General features: G+C 37.1%; 1 protein-coding gene across 5 annotated transcripts in view; it reads left to right on the plus strand.

Annotated features, from left to right (window-relative positions):
- The window catches only part of NAV3 (neuron navigator 3), a 584,734-nt gene that overhangs the window by 471,771 nt on the left and 91,868 nt on the right, over positions 1-21,095 (plus strand). For all 5 annotated transcript variants that reach the window (XM_059936568.1, XM_059936565.1, XM_059936566.1 and 2 more), the window contains exon 13: positions 20,924-21,056. In XM_059936568.1, the coding sequence (XP_059792551.1) occupies positions 20,924-21,056 (133 nt within the window). The remainder of the gene's footprint in view (positions 1-20,923; positions 21,057-21,095) is intronic.

Below are 21,095 nucleotides of genomic sequence, written 5' to 3' on the forward strand. Positions count from 1 at the left end.
AAAAAATAATTATTAAAAATAAAAAAATTTTAAAGTAATAAAAAAAGAAAAAAAACAGAAAAGAGAGAGCAACCAAACTAAAAATAAATCCACCAATGATACCAAGAGCTAAAAACTATACTAAAAAAAAAAAAAAAACAAAAAAAAACGGACAGACAGAACCCTAGGACAAATGGTAAACGCAAAGCTATACAGACAGAATCACACAAAGAAGCATACACATACACACTCACAAAAAGAGAAGAAGGAAAATTATATATATATTGTTGCTCCCAACGTCCACCGCCTCAATTTTGGGTTGATTCGTTGTCTGTTCAGGTATTCCAGAGATGCAGGGTACATCAAGTTGATTGTGGAGATTTAATCTGCTGCTCCTGAGGCTGCTGGGAGAGATTTCCCTTTGTCTTCTTTGTTCGCACAGCTCCTGGGATTCAGCTTTGGATTTGGACCCGCCTCTGCATGTAGGTAGCCTGAGGGCGTCTGTTCTTTGCTCAGACAGGACGGGGCTAAAGGAGCAGCTGATTCCGGGGCTCTGGCTCGCTCAGGCCAGGGGGAGGGAGGGGTACGGATGTGGGGCGAGCCTGCGGTGGCAGAGGCCGGCGTGACGTTGCACCAGCCTGAGGCGCGCCATGTGTTCTCCCGGGGAAGTTGTCCCTGGATCACGGGAGCCTGGCAGTGGCGGGCTGCACTGGCTCCCGGGAGGGGTGGTGTGGAGAGTGACCTGTGCTTGCACACAGGCTTCTTGGTGGCGGCAGCAGCAGTCTTAGCGTCTCATGCTCGTCTCTGGGGTCCGCGCTGATAGCCGTGGCTCGCGCCCGTCTCTGGAGCTCCTTTAAGCGGCGCTCTGAATCCCCTCTCCTCGCGCACCAGGAAACAAAGAGGCAAGAAAAAGTCTCTTGCCTCTTCGGCAGCTCCAGGCTTTTTCCCGGACTCCCTCCCGGCTAGCTGTGGTGCGCTAGCCCCTTCAGGCTGTGTTCACGCCGCCAACCCCAGTCCTCTCCCTGCGATCCGACCGAAGCCCGAGCCTCAGCTCCCAGCCCCCGCCCGCCCCGGCAGCTGAGCAGACAAGCCTCTCGGGCTGGTTAGTGCTGGTCGGCACCGATCCTCTGTGCGGGAATCTCTCCGCTTTGCCCTCCACACCCCTGTGGCTGCGCTCTCCTCCGTGGCTCCGAAGCTTCCCCCCTCCGCCACCTGCAGTCTCCGCCCGCGAAGGGGCTTCCTGGTGTGTGGAAACCTTTCCTCCTTCACAGCTGCCTTCCACTGGTGCAGGTCCCATCCCTATTCTTTTGTCTCTGTTATTTCTTTTCTCTTTTGCCCTACCCAGGTACGTGGGGAGTTTCTTGCCTTTGGGGAGGTCTGAGGTCTTCTGCCAGCGTTCAGTAGGTGTTCTGTAGGAGCTGTTCCACATGTAGATGTATTTCTGATGTATTTGTGGGGAGGAAAGTGATCTCCACATCTTATTCTTCCGCCATCTTGAAGGTCTCTCCGATGTTTTGACATTTGAAAGCTCATTTGAAGATGTAACATTTAATAATAACCTTAGCCTTGTGAACAAATTTGGTTTTAGGAGAGGATTATGATCAGTTCTTTGGAGGTGCACTATTGGCCCTTTCTAGCTAAAATGCATTTTTCTTTGATTAATGTTGACAGTTTTTAAATTGTTGAAAATTAGTGATTCAGGAAATGATCCTATGATAAATCCTCAATGCTCAGCACGTTCAACAGATCGAAAACTTAACTCAAAGTAAATGTTATGTGAAACCAGTGTTTCAATCAAGGTTTAGCAAGTAATTCATCTGTTCTTTGGCTACATTTCTTATTGTTCCTCCTTTTCTTCCTTTTTGAGTTTTCATTTTAAAGTCTGGACAAAGAATCACTCTCATGCTCAGTTCATTATCAAAATAGCACTCACTCACTCTAAGTTAAAGAGCAGTCATAAGGGTAAGAAGGAAAATGCTTATTTAATTTTCCTGGTATTTTTCAGCCTGTGACATTCATTCATTATTATTCCAGCAAATATCCAAACCTAATATATACAAAGCGCTGGGCAGCTGGGGATACAGTAGTGCAGAGCACAGGTTCCATATAGCCCAGATTCTTGCAGAATTTCTTGAATTCATGTGAAGTTCACATTCAAGTTCAAGGATATTTTAAGTAACATTTCACATTGGTACCCGTGAAAATTGGGAGACAAGGGAGCAGGGAGTGGTCAGCCCCATCTGAAATACTTGGCTTATATCGAGGGAGTTTTACAGTGTATAAGATAAATACATCTTTAAAGATGTGCTCATGCTTGGTATGGTAATATTTCTCTAATGCCAGGAAAAAAAAACTCATTTTAACCTTTGAAAGTATTTATTATTTTCCCAACTGTTTCATCCATATTCACTTGGGCCTTAAACCAAGTTCTAAGGCTATTCCATAGTAAGGAGATGCAGACATTTTATTTCTCCCTGTTGCATAGTGCAGAGTAAGGTATGTATTTGGCTTTCATGTATTGATTAAGTATTATCTGGTTGGTTGGTCAAATCCCCCAGAGAAACTTGCCAAGTCATGTTTACTTCCTACAATAATTTCCATTTGGTCAAATCCTAGGGGGCTGGATTTTGTTCCTTTCATCTTCATAGACTGAATAAGCACCTAGCAAATCCTTGGAGCATGAATGAATAAATGAAAGTAGAAATCATTTCATAAACAATGAATATGATTCATTAAGTAACATTTTCAAGTTTCTGTGGCTACATCTGTGACTGCCTGTTTTGGGAACAAATTCAGGGGTAGATTTTCCGTAACGCATTCTTAATTTTCTGTCATTGACTAAAAATAAGCTAAAATTCAGGTTCTCAGTTATAGATATTTACCCATCTATATTTTTCTGCATCCTGTTTGCTTATTGAGGACACAATCTAATTTTTGTTTATTATTTTATAGCAGCAATTAGTATGGAGCCTGGAATTTAGAAGGCGCTCATAAATCAAGAATGGAATAAAAGAACAGAGGAGGCATTTTAAGCTTTGATTAGGAAATCAAAAGTACCCTTAAATCTCATGGTATATGAGGTTGTGATGGAAGTAATACAACAAATCCAAATATTAAATGTTTGGAAATAAAACACACATCACTGTAGTATAAAGATTTGCAGAGCACTGGAAGAGCAAGCTATAGGGGCTGGAGGCCATATGCTCTCTGTGTCAGTTTGACAAAACACAGGGACTCTAGGGACTAACAAAAACAAACAAACAAACAAAAAAACAGTGGCACATTAAGCAGGAAAATAGACAAGTTTCTTCTTTCCCAGTAAACATTAATTCCTACCCCAAATCATCTTTCCTTTTACATTAGAAGATATACTTATTCTAGGGCATATTCAGAAGACTGTCGTTTACCAAGATGTCTTAATAATCGTTTTCTATTTGTATTTTTTTATAAACATTATTATTATTATTTTTTTTAATTTGTTATTTTTGGCTGCGTTGGGTCTTCGTTTCTGTGCGAGGGCTTTCTCTAGTTGTTTCGAGCGGGGGTCACTCTTCATCGCGGTGCACGGGCCTCTCACTATCGCAGCCTCTCTTGTTGCGGAGCACAGGCTGTAGACGCGCAGGCTCAGTAGTTGTGGCTCACGGGCCTAGTTGCCCCGCGGCATGTAGGATCTTCCCAGACCAGGGCTCGAACCCGTGTCCCCTGCATTAGCAGGCAGATTCTCAACCACTGCGCCACCAGGGAAGCCCCTATTTGTATTTTTGAAGAGAAATTCTAAAGCACCAATTTTGAATACAATTGGAGGATGAGACGTTCATACCGTGTCCATTCATTTGAGTTTATCTAAAAACACTGTGAAGCTGATTGTTTGCGAAGAATTGGACCAGATTGGAATTTCCTTCCAACATGCACCTATGAAGTCTGCTCGTCCTTTATCCCAAAAGCAATCTAAAAAATATGAATTTCAAATGCCCAAGGTATAACATTTTGTCGTTTGTTAAGTTATGGGCTGTTTATTTTTAATTAAAATGACTCAGTGGATATAATGATATCAATACAACATTTTAAAGAGAAGGAAATAATTCCCCAAATCAAAAAACTATACCTGATAAAGTACCAACAATTACTGAGATGATTGCAAATTACATATTTAAACTTGGAGGATGACATTAACCCTGTCATATCATTATGAACATCCTAAATCATTTGATCTTTTAAGGTCATAATTATAACACTTTGTAACTACACAATTATAAATGTGTACTATTTTAGTCATTATTAGAAAAAACCCTCAAGAATATGAGGAAGAGTAAAGAAAAAGTGTTTTTTATTGATAACTACCAGATTATAAATCAGAAGCATATACCACCTAGTTTTAGTGTCTTGCACATGAAAGATATTTAAAAATATTTCTTGATATGATAGACAGCGTATTGCTGTATTTCATACTATGCATTACCTCTGTCAATACCAAAGTTCCAGAGAGCCTTGCAAATTAGGTAGGCTCTACAGGAAGGTATTCCAGTTGCTGAAAGTGACTTCTTTAAACTTCCTCAATCAATTCAAACTCAAGGATTAAAGAAAGTGTAAGCGTAAAAGAGAGAAAGAATATGAACATATATGTTTATAAACACAATTGAAGGGTTCCTGGTGTTTTTATTTCACCAGTCCACTCAAAGAGCCCAGACCCCAGAGTGAGCACAAATGGGAGAGTTCTTTCTGTAGGGTGAGACAAGCAATGATTCTAGGATTGAAGATCGGTTTCTTTCATATATTTTGGCCCCTCAGTAAAACCTAGCTGCTTCCTATGGGGCTGAAGTGAATAAATTGCAATATGTTGTAATGAGACTGAATGAGACCACCTAGGGATAAAGAAAGGAAGATCAATAGAAAGACTTCGGCTTAGGAATGCCAAAATCTGCATCTTTTGCCTTATTTGAATTCTTACTGGACCCAACGCAGTCTTTTATGTGTTAACATTTGAAGAGTAAAAAATTACTAAATTGCTGCATTTTATTTTTCAGAGATTTTGTCTGAAAGACAAGCAAAGATTGGGAGAGTGTCATATTTTAGCTTTTTGAGAATGAAATTTCCCAATCTTATATAAATGTTTTGTTAATGTAACCCATGGTATTTGTACAAGTTTACAGAATTTATTATACATGTAATCAGAAATTACCTTCAAGCAGATCACATCCCAAGTAAAAAGATAGGTTAAAAAAATAAGTAGTATCAATTTGGTGAGAGAAGTGCTATAATAAGGAGTATAAACATTTGAATTGGATACTCACAGAATACACAGGAGGGTTATGTGAGTGCCTGAGGCGTTTGAGAAGGTTTTTGAGAAGGAACTAAAGACATGTAACAGTCTGGGGGAAATGTACATATAGAAAAATACATTAAGGAATGCATGAATTTATGAAATTGAGAGAACACTTGAAAAAGTGCAAGGTAGCTCCACATGACTATAGGTAGAGAAGCAATGGGAAACTAGGCTAAAACACAAACAGCAGACTTCGAAGAGTCTTTGTACCATGCTAAGTTCTTGGTAATTTATTCTGGCTTTTTGGAGGATGCACTGGACCAGACCAGAGGCCGAGATGACAATTAGGAGATAGTAGTACTAGTCTACTGGGAAGTCATGAGATCATTAATTAAGACAGTGGCAATGGGGATGAAGAAATGCAAATGGAGGGAATAGAGATCAGATTGAGCTTGGTGACCAATTGGATTTAGGTCGTACAAGATGGAGAAATCTAGGTTTTTGTCTTGGGCGTGTGCTTCCATGATAGTACTCAGGATGGTCATATAGGATCATACAAGTTGTATACTTGTACGCACAGCTGAATGACTGTGGAGCTGAAACCCAGACCGCACTGCTTTCAAAGCCATGCTTCTGTGGAACTATATAAATACACTTGCTACATAGGCTATTTTATTTATTTATTTATTTATTTATTAGCTGCTTTGTGTCTTCGTTGCTGCATGCGGGCTTTCTGTAGTTGCAGCGAGCAGGTGCTGCTCTTGTTGCGGTGCGCAGGCTTCTCATTGCGGTGGCTTCTCTTGTTGAGGAGCATGGGCTCTAGAAGCGCGGGCTTCAGCAGTTGCAGCACGCAGGCTCAGTAGTTGTGGCTCGTGGGCTCTAGAGCGCAGGCTCAGTAGTTGTGGCGCACGGGCTTTGTTGCTCCGCGGCATGCGGGATCTTCCCGGACCAGGGCTCGAACCCATGTCCTCTGCATTGCCAGGGAGCTTCTTAAACACTTTATCACCAGGGAAGTCCTGCATAGGCTATTGACAGCCCTAGCTGTAACCCAGATGGAATATAGGAAATGCAGTAGATTTGGTTTAAACACTACTGAAAAAATTCATTTTCTGACCCTAACATTTTAACTCATACAAGCCTGAGAAGAGTCTCCATATATCTGTCTTATGCCTGAATCTAAGACAAGACAGTATTAAATCCACTATGTGGAAAAGAGAAATACAATTCTCAAAATCAATCCCATGAATCAGTACCACATAGGATATGCCCCAAGCAATTACCTGACTTCCTCCAAGCTTATAGAATAAAACCTAGTTCTCCTCTCTTGAGAGGACTAAGGAATAACATCATAACCTGCAACCCAAACTACCTGAAAAGGAGATGCTTTTCTCCACGGCTTTACATCATTCCCTCAGGCTCTTCTGTTTGCCCTCACTAAATCCTGGGAAATTGATTTCTGCTCAACTGATATAAATGCTCTCTGTTTCAGATGGAAGACTGACCCATTTGTCAAAATCTTTTTTTGTTACTGAGTATCGCATTTTTTTTTCTCTCCTGTTTATGTTCTGAGCCTTTTCAACTCCTATAAATCCACTAACTCCCCAGTGTGCGAGGACTCAGTGACCTCTCTTGCTTGCTTCTGTTCTGCCCTCTTTCTTTTTGGGTGTGCCCTGACTCCACTTTACCTGCCTGAGGTGAGAGATGGTCTGTTTACCAACCACTGCCTCGTCTTGAAGTGTCACCTTTTCGGAATCCTCAGTTCCTCCTGGGTGGGACACAAGATGAATCTGGTCAGATATTCTGATCCGGGATTAGCAACAAAAATCTGTGGATGAAATCTTCATCTGGAAGAAGACAGAAATCAAATAGAAGTTACTAAGCCGGGCTCAGAGACAGAGAGACGGAGTGTGGAAAGTGAGAGGGTAGATTGGGAGCAGCTGGCAATGTTTCAGACCCGGAGATAGTTTTAGGCAAAGCCTCAGCAATGAGTTAGGTGCCTGGGAAATCTCAGGAGACTCAGACACCTAGCCAGGGTCACATCGTCACTTCACTCTTGCTTTTAAGGTTTAATCGTTTCCCTGTCAAGGCAATTTAAGTGTCATTCTTGCATTTTTTTCTCTTTTATATCCATGCATACGATACAAGGAGACAGCAGTTAGCTGTTTGTGGTGGGAAATGTAAATGGCTATTTTGAAAGTGTGCCAGCCAGGATCTGCTGCAAGTTTTCATTGTTACTGCTGCCATCTGTTGTTCTTCACTGCTGGGATGTGAATTTCCTGGCAAACCTCTCTCTGATTCTGAACTATCTTTCACCCCCTCCTAGAGATATTCACTTGCTGGAGTGGCTTGTAAAGGAATGTTCTTTACCAAGGCAGCTTTCCGAAAGTTGAATGGAAGAATCTGGAATGTTTTTATATAACATATTTTATGTATCTCAGAGCAAAAATATCTCTTCATTGTTAATAATATTTCTCTTAAAAATAAAAATATTTTATTGAGTTCTTGTTACTTTAATGTATGCTATCTCAAGCAAGATAACACGGAACAGATTTCCATTTTCAACCTTGTTTGCTATTAGGTCTGTAGCTAAGTTGTTGGGTTTTATCTAAGTTCTTTTATCTCTACATAACGTTTCTGTACACTCAACCATGAGATTATAGTAACTTGGGGAAGAAGAGAAGTCTCTTCTTCTGAAAGATATGGCTAATGCCAAAAATATTTCAAGTGATAAAGGAGATTTTAGAGAGGGGAGATGATTTAGCTGAGGATTAGTAGCTGTGATTGCTACTTATTAAGTAAAATATCTATAACTAAATGTTCAGCTATCGAAAAAAAGTCTGGGTTCTCAAAAGTGAGAATTACACATTTTCTACATTAAAGGAAAAGTTGTGTCTCTATAATATCTTTTTGATTTCTGTATTCTCAGTATTTTCCATAATGATACCATTCAATAAATGTTTCATGCACTAATTAGTGAATAAAGCTATGCATGGTAATAATTTTTTAGAAGAATAGCTAATTACTGTAATTTTGAGAAAGTTTTTTTAAAGGCTTGAATTCTTAGTTAAATATATATTTTTAAGTTGTAGTCTTTAGTCTAAAAAAAAAATATTAAAAAACCTCTGGACCTCACTATACTAGAACAGCACGGTATTACATGTATGTATGGTATTACATACATAATCATTTAAAAATAGCATATATTGAGACTTGATAAGTGAACTATAATAATAAATAGAAAGGAATAGTTATCAATAAATGATCTCTTTGAAATTCACTGTTTGTTTTAAAAAATAGTTTCTTACTTTACCATAACAATGGAATATAAAAAGAAGGAGGAGGAGAAATCAGATTATATATGCAAATTTTTCTGGGAGAAATTGTAGAAGAAAAGATCAAAGCTTGATTTTTTTGAACCCTATACCTTAAAATATAATAAATAAAACTAAAAACCAAGAAATAGATTGAGAAAATATTTGAAACACTTTAAATATATAAAAATCTAATACTTATATGTTGTTTAAACTCTATTAGAAAAATACACGAAGGACATAGACAATTTATAGATATAAAAATAGCAAATAAACCTATAGAAAATTTAATCTCACAATTGCTCAATTTAATTAAAACTACATTAAACAACTATTTCACATTTCAAAATTTTTGAATTACTGAGGGAAATCACATACCTGAAAGTATCCAGGTTTTGTAAGATTGGCACTCACATGGCTGGCAGGAGTGTAAAATGATGTGTTCTTCATTTATTATGCTACATCTGCAGTGTTTAAAATGTTTGTATTCTGTGAATCACTAATTCTCTTTCTAGGAATTTATCCTAAGAAAATAATCATAAATGTAACCTGAATACTTATATATAAAATATTCATTGCAGTATTACTAACAACAGTAAAAAAAATTGTAAAGTATTTCATATATCCTAAAACAGAAATGGGAAAATGTATAATAATTCATATAATATACTTGTGTCAAAGAAAATTTAAGGATATTAAAAATCATTATAAGGTGATATAAAATAAATGAATAAGGTACAATCAGATATATAATCAGGTATAATCAGCAAGGTCTCAACCAGGTATGTTACATATGTATATATTGTACATCCAGAAAATGACTGGACAGAAATTATAAAATGTTACTGGTGGGTACTTCTAGGTGGGATTACAGATGAATTACTTTGTCTCTTTTATATATTTCTGGACTTCTGAGTTTTCAACCATGAGCACGTATTGGTCTTTTAATTAGTACAAAAAGATACCAAATGGACCTTAATGAATCCTGAGTTAGCTTTCATATGAGTTATATGTTATATTCTCAGCTTATCACTAATAGAAAACGTTTAAATAAACTTGTACACATTTCAGCCATATAACAGCATCGTGAAAATAGGCTTTGAAATAAACTAACAAAACCATAATAAAAACATCGTTCCAGTGATGTGGTTCAGCAAAGTAATTTTTAATAAGATTATTTTATCTCGTGATTTCAGCCCATATAGTAATAAACACAAAAATAGATGTTTCTTATCTGCCTCAGATAACATTAAAACAAAAAATCTGCCTGATTACATAAATTCATTTCAAGCTAACACCATTCATCACATTTAATCAAATCTACATAGGGCTTTCTCTTATAAAGAACAAGAGCTTTTTCTCTTTTATTTATCTTACCCTATCTGATGCCATAATAGAATAGTTGTAAATATTCATTATTTGTTTTCTAGAGAAAAGAAAAGGGAATGAAAGGTCAATGCATAGAGTTTATTGATGCTCTCCTTACCCAAAATCCCCACAGTATTTATGGTGGTCTCTCTAAATATTTCATGGATAAATATATAGCATTTTGTGCACACTAAAAATACTGAAAATAGAGAGACTTTAACCCCGTGTTGACGTGAATTGCCAGTTTTGTCAAGAGTTATACACTTAAACTATGATATTGTAAACTCATATAAGCTTCCCTTGGTATATGAAAATAATGGCACTAAATGCAAACAAAATTTAAGATTAAAACTATGCAAGAGATCTAGAGTCTTTTTGTTTTCTCTTTTACCACATTCCAACTAAAGAAAAACTGTTTTCAATGCAACCTACTCACTAAATACTTCTGACACCAAATGTTTGGGGTTTTTTTTCTCCACACCAACCAATTCTTCAACACCAGCTGCGTACCCTACAATTCAATTCAGCTCAGTGCTGGCACTATTTACCCAGAGTTTGCATCTGATCCCACAAAGTTAAGGGCTCAGTCCCATAAGACTGCCCCACTTCAGGTGCCAATTGCAAGCCCAGGCCTCCTGTATTTCTGACGGGCCAGCTATAAATTGGAGGCTCCCATGACCCCCTCCACAGGTTCAAAAATTTGCTAGAATGGCTCACAAAACTCAGGGAAACATTTATTTATATTTACTGGTTTATTATAAAGGATATGACAAAAGATATAGATGAACAACCAATTGAAGATTTACATAGAGCAAGGTATAGCATGCCACCCTCCCAGCACCTCCGTGTGTTCACTTGGAAGCTCTATGAACCCCATAAATTATGGACTTTTATGGAGGCTTCATTATGTAGGCATAATACATTAACTCAATCTTCAGCCTCTCTCCCTCCCAGAGGATGGAGGTGTGAGATAAATCAATAAATGATGTAGTCTTACAACGTCACAAACTAAGGCCTTAATCTGTGATACATTCACTCATTCTAATATGTAAGTGTGCAAATAGTTATGAATTGTGGTTTTAAAATAAAGACCAATGGGCTATCCAGGAGCCAACCAAGAGTTGTCTTATTAGAACAAAAGATGCTCCTCTCACCCAGGAAATTCCAAGGGATTTAGGAGCTCTGTGTTAGGCACCGGAGTCCAAGACCAAATATTAGAACAAAAGTCTCTAATAGTAGAACAAAACTATTAGAACAAAAGGTTCTAGCACATCTATCACTAAGAAAATTACAAAATTTTTAGTAGCTCTGAATCAGCAACTGGGGACAGAAAGCAAATATCTATATCTTATTATGTCACACCATCCAACAGCAAATCCTGTCCTCTCTACCTCCAAATATATCTTGAAACTGCCTTCTTTTAATTTACTTATAAACCCCTCATCAAAAACTGAAGGATGTTGCAATAGTCTCTGCATCGAGCTTCGCACTTCTACGCTTCTTTACCTCTAATATATTCATAACACTAAAGTAGTATGTTTCAAACCTATATCTGCTCATGTCGTTTCACTGCTTAGAACTGTTTGATGAAGTTCTATCAGATTTCTAAGGAACTCTCATGTCTTTGTCTAGAAGATCCTTGAAGGGCTGCCCTGCATCCCTTCCCAGTCTCAGAACTGACACTTCCCCCTTGCCTGCTGGTGCACAGTCCTGCTGCCCTTTGACCTTTGTGGCTTCTGGGTCTTTACACTGGCTGTCTCCTCTTCCTGTACTGCTGTCTTCTCCACCCTTTTCACAGATGGCTCTCCTGCACCCTTCAGTTGTCTACTTAATGACTGTTTACAACGACCTCCTCAGAGGCCATTCTTTATTCACCCAGAAGTAGTGGGTCTTTCTGATTGGTTTTCCTCTCACATAATCACGTTGATTTTTAACCACAGTTCATAGTTATACGCACATTTGAGTGTTAGAATGAGTGAATGAACCACAGATTAAGGCTGTAGTTTGTGACTGTAAGACTAGATGATTTATTGTGTCAATTGAAAACAGTGCACAACCTAAGCATTGAAATTGTGTTTTATTTGGTAGACAAAACTGAGGACTTAAGCCTGGACACAGACGCTTGGATAGCTTTGAGGGACTGCTCCAAAGAGATAAGGGCGGAGCCAGGATATATAGGAGTTTTTGCAACAAAGACCAGGTAGTCAGAACATCAAAAGACAACTGTTAGTTAAAGAAAAGCAGACGTCTCAGGTTAATGAATTGAGTGCTTTTCTATGTATGAGAAGATGCAAAAGGCTGGGCTCATTGAAATCATTCCTTTGATATGTACCTCAGCTGTCTGGGGCCAGCATCCTGTGTTTTCCCATCCTGAGTATCCTCAGCGTGCACCGTTGGGAGGTGGCTGCAGGGCTGATGGCTTGATGGCGGGCATGCTGTTTCTCTCCTGAGGGGCAGCTCTAATGTGATGGCTCGATGGCTGCAACATCCTTTGTTTACTGATATGGCAGGCAACATTTTTTCACTCACAATTGATTTATTCCCCAAGCACTAGGAACCTGTCATGGGCCAGATGCCAACCTGAGCCCTGGAACTACAAAAAAGAAGTCGCTCTATTTGCCCTCAACCACAGTCCTGTAGCTGAACCCACTTTGCAAGCAGACAATTTACAGGACAGTGGGAGCACACTTGTAGTAAATACAGACATGGAAGAGTTCATGTTTCCTTGGAAATCATGGAAGGATTCATAGAGGAAATGACGTTTCAACTGGATTATAAACCAGTTGCTTATACTCCACTGCACAGTTAATGAGCAGTGGATGGCCGAAACACTTTAAAAGGAGAAGGACATTTTTTTAAAACTGCGATAAAGACCATGTTCATTGTATAGGTTGAAAGGACTATTTTTAACGTAAAATCATGTTTAGTATATTGATCTTGTTATATACTTAGGTTTCTACAATTCTAAAGTCTTTTTCTTGGTAATAAAATCTTTTTCCAGGGAAATGCTGAATAAATCGTTGTTGAAATACACTCCATTGCTTTCTATTAATGACCCTGAAGTAATATAGAATTTACACTTCAGCAGTTGCAATGCTCAAATGTGGCAGGTAGTGTATTGTGTTTGCTGATTTAAAAAAAAAAAAAGTATGGCATAGGTCTAAGTGGTTTTGTGCTCATTTAGTTTTGAGGGAAATATCATTGACTTAACATATTAGTACCAAAGTGCAAAGCCTAGACAATTGATTCTCAGTATTTTTAAAATTATTATTGCAAAGGTCATTATGTCTAAATAGTTTTAAGATACCTGTATCTCCTTATGTGTATTTTTTAAATTGGCATAAACAATGGGAATGGAAAACAAAGCTATCCTGGAATGTGATAGAGTTTTGTTTTAAGTGGTGACTTTATTTTCTTAGGCAAATGTTATTTACTTTTCCCTCAGAAACAGGAAGCATACCCAGAAGTTTTTACACAGTGATCTTATGGATAGCTACGGAGACTTTGTTTTTCTTTTCATGAAATAATTATTTGTCTTAAGAAATATTTAGTAAAATCCTTAGAACTTATGCTTTATCGTATCTTATTATGTTTTCCAATATTTAGGTTGGAAGAGAGCAATTTTTCTCAGTATGATTATCTTAGGAGATTTTTAACATTGGACCTCTAATATACCAATGAAATGTTAGGAGTTTGTATCCCCTTTTCTTCTAGCCTCTAGATTTTTTTCTGTTTCTGCTACCTTACTTACATCTTTAAAAATCCCCATTTTATAGTAGACACTTGTGGAATAAATGGGAATCTCCACATTCGTCTTAAGTGTCTGCAGTGCCTAAATACTAATACTTCTAGTGTATCAAACTATATGTTTGTGGAGTGTCCACAGGTCTCAGGCACTGGAATGAACACTTTATTTACATTATCTGCATTATCTACCAATGGCAAACTTGACTCCAGAATTTTCGTTTAAATCACATATAAAAAATGTTGAATTTGCTTAACATTTTAAAACTTTTTATGTTCTTAAAGTACTTGAAAATGGAACCAAGGATATATGAGTTTTAATTTAGAATTCAGAATGAGGATGTTGTGGGGAAAGATTTAGGACTTGTTTCAAGACCTGTCCTATATATCTAAGTGATATTCAGAGGACTGAGATGTAAATGGAAGTGGCATCCACAAATCTAAAGCAGTGTACAGTAGCCTATGGTTGGTGATACATGTAGAGTCTGACCAGGTGATTACTGTCAGCATTAAGAATCAGGTACATATTGCAAGAATCATCATGAATGAGGGAGTAAGACATGCTGGTACCCTGGAGGAAGAATGTTGATGGTAAACCTCAGGCACTTGGTTCCATAGTGTTCCAACAGCATTGGCCTAAGAACACTCAGATACTGACAAATATTAAATATCCATATTTTCTAAAAAACATGCAATATATAATCAAATAATTTAAAAAGTTACACAAACATTGTTTATATGGCTATTTCTTATTTTAAACTTTAATAAAATAAGCTAACAAAATAGTATATTGTTAAAAGTTTAGGTGTAAGAAGGTGTTTTTATAGCAATCAGACATAATATCACCTTAGTGGGCAGCATTTCCATGATTGTAGTTGAATTAGGGTTGGAACTGAGTACATCTAAAGGAAGCATGTTTGTTTATTTCATTAATGAAATATTTAATGAGCTGGCAAATTGAGACTTAAGTTACTGTTGAATGCCTGAAGTATAGAAATTAGTTTTTATTGAAAGAAAATCTCTATGTTTTATATGTATATGTGTAAGTAGTACAGCTGACCTGCCAATATAAGCTATCAAAGAGCCTGATTGAATACCTGCTAAATGAAGTGCTACTACACCAAAAAACAGGAGTGTGTTAAAAAATTACTTATAAACAGGACTAGCATTTTCCTCTGGAATTAGGTTTAAATCTGCAAAATTATTTTAATATTTATTTACTTAATATTTCAGAATTCTTCAACATAAAAAGCAAAAAAAAGGACTCTCAATATATAACACATTTGTTTTCAAGCAGGTCTGCTTCTAAATATAACTCCAGGGGTGAACGTAGGGGTCAGAGCCACAAATGCACAACCAGATAAATAAAATAGATCCTCAGCCCCATTGAGTTATTAAGCATTAAAAATATAAATAGTAAAAGGCATGCCAAAACAATCCTTTTCTTCTTAGAATAATGAGTAGTGTATATCCAAATTGTAATTTATCAACAGGTTAATTGGCTACATTTGTTTTTACTTTACATACAGTGTTTTTTTCTACAGTTGTAAGTTTTGACATATGCATCGTCATGTAACAGCCACCACAAATCTTCCCACACTCCCATCCACTGGCAGTCACTGATCGGTCCTACATATCTATAGTTTTGCCTTTTCTAGAATGCCACATAAATGGAATGTATGTGAATGTTCTTAACAGCTTTATTCATAATATTTTAAAACTGGCAATAACTCAGTGTGTAAATGCAAACTATGTGGATAAGATACTCAGATTTGTAATTTTTTAGCCATCCTAGATTGTTGAGAAGAATTTAGCAGATCAATAGGTCTGTAACTTGGAGGCGATAAAGACTTGCCCTTTTATAAAGAATATAGTCAAGAATTCTTAACACTTAAGGAATTTAAAAATGAAAGGATAAAGAAAATATATTGATGGGTTTGAGAAATACTACTCAGGGCTAATTATGTGAGTAAATTAACATTTTTGTCAGTTAAAAAAACTGTTTTCTATGAAGTTTTTAACTTAATTAAGTGTTCCATAATAAGCAAGATTAATTACATCCTACCTAGGGAGAATTCTGGCTCTACAAAACCAAAGATGAAAGTCAAAACACAGAACCTTAAGATAAGGAAAATGATGTTGTCATCAATCAAAATTTGTTCCTTTAAGATTGTTTAGCAGAGAAATATATTGAACACATTTTTCTCAAATTCTACATTTATTATTGCATTCAATCCGACTTAACTTTATTGGATAGAAGCAGTATTCTAAGTAAAACTGCTTCATTTATTTAACAAACATCTACTAGTCATCTATTCAATAGTTGACACCATGTTGCATGCTAGAATTATAAAGATAAGTGTCACACAGTCTCTGGCTTCAGGTAATTCAGACCATGGCAAAGAAGATAGAAAAACACCAAAATAGTGGTTAGATTGTAACAAGTGATATATGCTGTAATACAGTGGTTAACATTTATTTCCTCTGACCACTCTGCAGTATCTCTGTCATGAAGAAATGCTTGAATTCTTCAAATGAGTGGTAGTGGCTCTGTCCTGCCACACAGTTAACATTCATCTCTATTACAACATTTGCCATTTTGTATTATAACAATTTGTTTCAACTTCTGACCTCCACAATAAGCAGTGAGTTCTTCAAAGGAGAGGAGCTATAATTTATTCATCACTTAATGAATAAGAGCAGATTCTTACTAATAGCTTTTATGGAAGGAGGGACAGACATGCACAGTGGCGATGTGGAACACAAGGAGGGCCATGTCACCTATAGCTGAGATGGATTTTCAAGGATTAGAGACAACTTGATTAACAGTGGATCCAGGTGAGAGAAGAGAGGTAATAACACTAATATTTTATGGCAGAAGGATAAGCAGGTAGTCAGTAACTGAAAGGGAGAAGAATTGTTAACGAGAAATGATGGAATCTAGGTGGAGTGAATTTGAGATGTTGACAGGACATCCTTGAGAAAGTGTTCAGTAGAAGGCTGGAAATGCTGATCAATTAATCAGGAAAGAAGTCTGGATTAGAGATGTGAATTGGAGCGTCATAATCATGGAGGTGATACTGAAGTTGTGAAAGACTAAGAAATTTCCAAGAAAGAATGTCTAAGGTGAGTTAAGATTAAGTACTGAATTTTGAGGAATTCAAAGGAATCCCAAAGAAGAGGAGAAAAGTAAAGGGTTCTGTGGATTGGTGAAGTTTGCAAAGAGCCTGTAAAGGCTCATCATTGGTGTATTTCAAGGTAAAAGGGGTGAGAACATGGGAGGCAATGGAGTGGAATGCTGACCAAGCTTTGGGACATAATTCCTGGGTTCAAATCCCAGCTCCATCATGGGCCTTGGGCACATCATTCAAACTACCTGAACCCCTTTATCTTTACAATGCCTGTCTCATGGTTTTGTTTGGGATTAGATTATATAAAATATTTTAGAGTAGGACACATAGTAAGCACTCAGTCCATGGGTTTATTGACCTCAATGAAAGCAGTTTCACTAAAGTATTAGGAGGAAGATCTTGGAATCCAGAGGAAGAAGAGAGAAAGCTATATCTTTGGAATTTGAAGGAAACCACTTTTGGAGTAGGCAGAATTTCTTAGTAGCGCTGAGAAATCACCTGAGGTTAGATAACTTGAATCTATATGCATTCAGTCATTATAATTATTATGTATTATGAAATATACAATAATATTGTTATATTAGTCATTCTGATTAGTTGAATTTGCTGTCATTTTCCAAAATAATAATGGAGAAAACATGTTTAATTAACATAGAGACAGGACCGGTATGGAAGACCATTATGGTGGCAAGAACTAGAACAGAGTACTGGTTAGATTATGACTTTAGTGATCCTTTTGTTCCAGCATCTTTGGATCCTGCATCATTTGGTAAAGAGCTCAGTGGAGTAAAAAACACAAGAAGGCCATTAAAAATAGATAATAGGAAGTAGCTATAAACTAGACATAAAAATTAGGAAATCAGTAGATTTTAGAGCACCGGAAGTGTAGAAGACTGTGATCAAAAAATGAGATTGCAGAATTTGAGATCTTAGAGGTAAAGCAGTTTGAGGAGATGGAAAAATGTAAAGTATTATCAAATGGTTCATATAAATGATTCATTTGCTTCCCACACTACTCTGTGAGACAGAGAGATCAGAGTAGCAAGTTTAAGTGAACATACTAGCTATGCCCCTCTAAAAAAGGCTCAAGTGAAAGACTTTAATTTTAGGAATCCATTGTGCTTTACATTACACCAGGATAAATTTGGAAATTTGTTCTTCATGTCTATGATGTTTGTTAGTTTGATATATTTTTATTTTTCTATCAAGAGATTGAAACTTTATATCTTATTTTGGATTCTTTCACTTATATCATTTTAACTACAAAGTCATTGTGTTCATTTGAGTCTTTAAATGGTTTTAAAACAAGTGATTTTTTTAAATTCTAGTAAGAGTTGATACATTTACTTTTAGTCGCTAATGCTAAGATTAACATTGGTAAACGCTATTATTAGAAATATTGATTCTATCTTCCTTGCCAGAAAAATAGTTACTTTAAAAATATTCATTTTTAAAAAAAGGTAAAACTTCCTCTTTGTTTAATTTTGCTCTTTGAGTACTGAATATATTGTGGTAAGTATTTCTTAAAAATTCATTTCATATGACTATGAAAGATTACCTCTGTAACTGCCTTTCTTTTAATCTCAATAAAACATGAGAATTTATTAAACATTTATGTCAGCCATTGCCATAAATAGTAGAAATTAAAAGAAAAATACTCCACAGTTCTGTGCTCAGAAAACTCACAGGCTAATGGTCCATTTTGACACATATTTATAGATTTATAAAACAATGTGCTAAATCCAGTCCTATAAGTCTGCATAGTATTATGGCAGTGCAGAGGGGAAGCTACCTAATTCATCCCGACAGCGGCAGGTAAAAGGGGCTTCCCAGAAGATGGATGCTAGAACTGCATTACAAGATAAATGTGGGTTAGTCAAGTACACACAGGGGTACCTTGATTGAAGACAGAGGTTGGAAATAATGTGATGGTGATGGGAATTGAATGCAGCTCTAAGTCAGAGTGTGCAAAGTGAGGCAGGGGATGTAAAGAGTTTAAGCTCAAGAGGTAGGCTAGGGCCACATAATGGAAAGCCTCGTATGTCTTTTAAAGGAGCCTGAACTTTGCTTTAGACTAGTGCTTGCCCAAGTGTGTATATTTATAATTTTATGATTATATGCATGCATTCCTATGAGAAGGTAATATATGTATTACACTGCATATATAAACATGAAAAATTTAAAGATATGTTAAAGAAGAAATAATATTTTTAAAATTATGAATGTATCGATAGAGATTCTTGGTTGCAAACTACAGAATCTACTATCTAAGGAATGAAGTGTTATAAGAAGGCTCTCTGAATAATTGGGGTGATTGGAGAACCAGGCTCTTTGTAGGTGCTTAGCCAACCATAGCTCTAGGGCATCACTACTTCCTCTACTTGGCACCTCTGACCCTTGGAATTAGAGACCAGATATCTGCCAGTGTTTACAAGAGAAAAATTGAATGACTGCTACTGTGTTTGCCAGAAGATTTTCTCATTTGTGACTCTGTAGGCCCTTTGTTATATGTCATATCTGTCTATAAGGGTGTCTGGAAATGTGAGTTTTTTGCAGTCTACCTTCGGAAGGTAAGACTCATAATGTGGGAACTTATCAAAATAGGATGTAGGGAAGATATTCAAAAGATTTGAGCAGCCACAAATGGCAGGTATTTGCTACAGTGGTACAAAATACTCTTTTGCTGTCATTAAAAATACAATTATTATTGGTAATAATATGATTTATAAATGTGTTTGGTCATCATGTTTTAAGCTCTCAGTAGCTAATATCTCAAGCAAAATACTCACCTGGGGGGAGATCATCCTTAATGATATTTTCTATAAGTTCAAATTTCAGATTTTCTTCTTGATAATTACTTTTCTAGTTGGTTTGCTATATGATCTAAATACATCACTTTTATTTGGAATGTGTGGTGAGACTCATAAAGTACACATAGCAGAGTAGGAAAAGTTACCAGTTCACCATTCCTTTATGGTTAGCTTGTGCTTTCGTTACAGATATTCTCTTCAATGTGTGGATTATTTGCAGGCAGTTTTTTTAAAGCCACTTGTCTATTTTATGAGGCTTAACTTTTGTCTGTATCTAATATCTGTATCCAGTTTACATGAATTCAATTAATAGAGTGCAGGTGAGCAGCAGTGTATCATAGGAGACTGAGAACCAGCCAGTAAGTGAGAGAACCATGGTTCAACCCTTCACCCTGTGGAGCTCCCATTCTCATTCAGCTGACCCTGCTCACCCTACATTACTTCTGCATCTTCTGACACACTGACTAAGTGAGGGTGCCTATGTTAGCCTGCACATGAATATTAATATAGCCTATTTTACTTCTTCTTCTTTAGATTAAGAACAGATGTATTCAGAATTTCAGATATTTTTCTTATGCCCCAAGGGATTACTTTGTGCACCTCGCAGGGCAGGTGCATTACATTTTGGAATCTACTACCTTGGTAAAGAGAAGTCTTTGAAGAGTGGTACATAAGGAAGTGACATGGCCAGATGTGAACATTTGAGCACTGACCCAAATTTAGCAGATGAAGTTTATTGAGAAAGACTGAAGGCAGGAAGGCCAGATAAAAGAATATTGTATGTTGCCCAGGCCAGAAATGGCAGGAGGGATGATATGATAGAATAAGTCTCAATCTTCAAGATTTGGTAAATGATTGGGAGTAGTTATTGGTAGGAGAAAGAATGAGGAATGATTTTCTGGTTCCTGAGCAAAGCCCAGTTTTTTGTTTTGTTTTGTTTTTAATTTTTAACACAACGGGTGAATTCTTTCATGCTATGTGACTCCTGATTGCCTTCTCAGGGGAAAAAAAAAAGGTTATGGATAATGTTCTTCTTTCCTGATGCCATGCAGTATTTTCATTCATTCTATAAACATTCCCCTGGATCTGCCGTAGACACTGATTCTTAGCAAACCTCCGATAAGATAACTCTCAGGTTTACACTCAGTTCTTAGCAGTATGATTTTCCAAAAATGGAAAGTGCACATTTTTCATCATAAGATTAAAAAAATAAGAATTCTCTTCCCAACGCGTGACACACATTAAATGGGAGTGTGGGTGACTTTTGCATCGTGCCTCGTGTGCTCAGCTCATTACTGCTGCCTGTTTTGCCTTTAGCTGGGATGACAGCAGCTCGGTGAGCAGCGGCCTCAGTGACACCCTGGATAACATCAGCACTGATGACCTGAACACCACGTCCTCCGTCAGCTCTTACTCCAACGCCACTGCCCCGTCCCGAAAGAACATGCAGGTGAGAATTGCCCTCTCTCTTTCCCCAGTGCTTCTGCCA

This window comes from Balaenoptera ricei, chromosome 10 (genome assembly GCF_028023285.1).
Source record: "Balaenoptera ricei isolate mBalRic1 chromosome 10, mBalRic1.hap2, whole genome shotgun sequence".
NCBI lineage: Eukaryota > Metazoa > Chordata > Mammalia > Artiodactyla > Balaenopteridae > Balaenoptera > Balaenoptera ricei.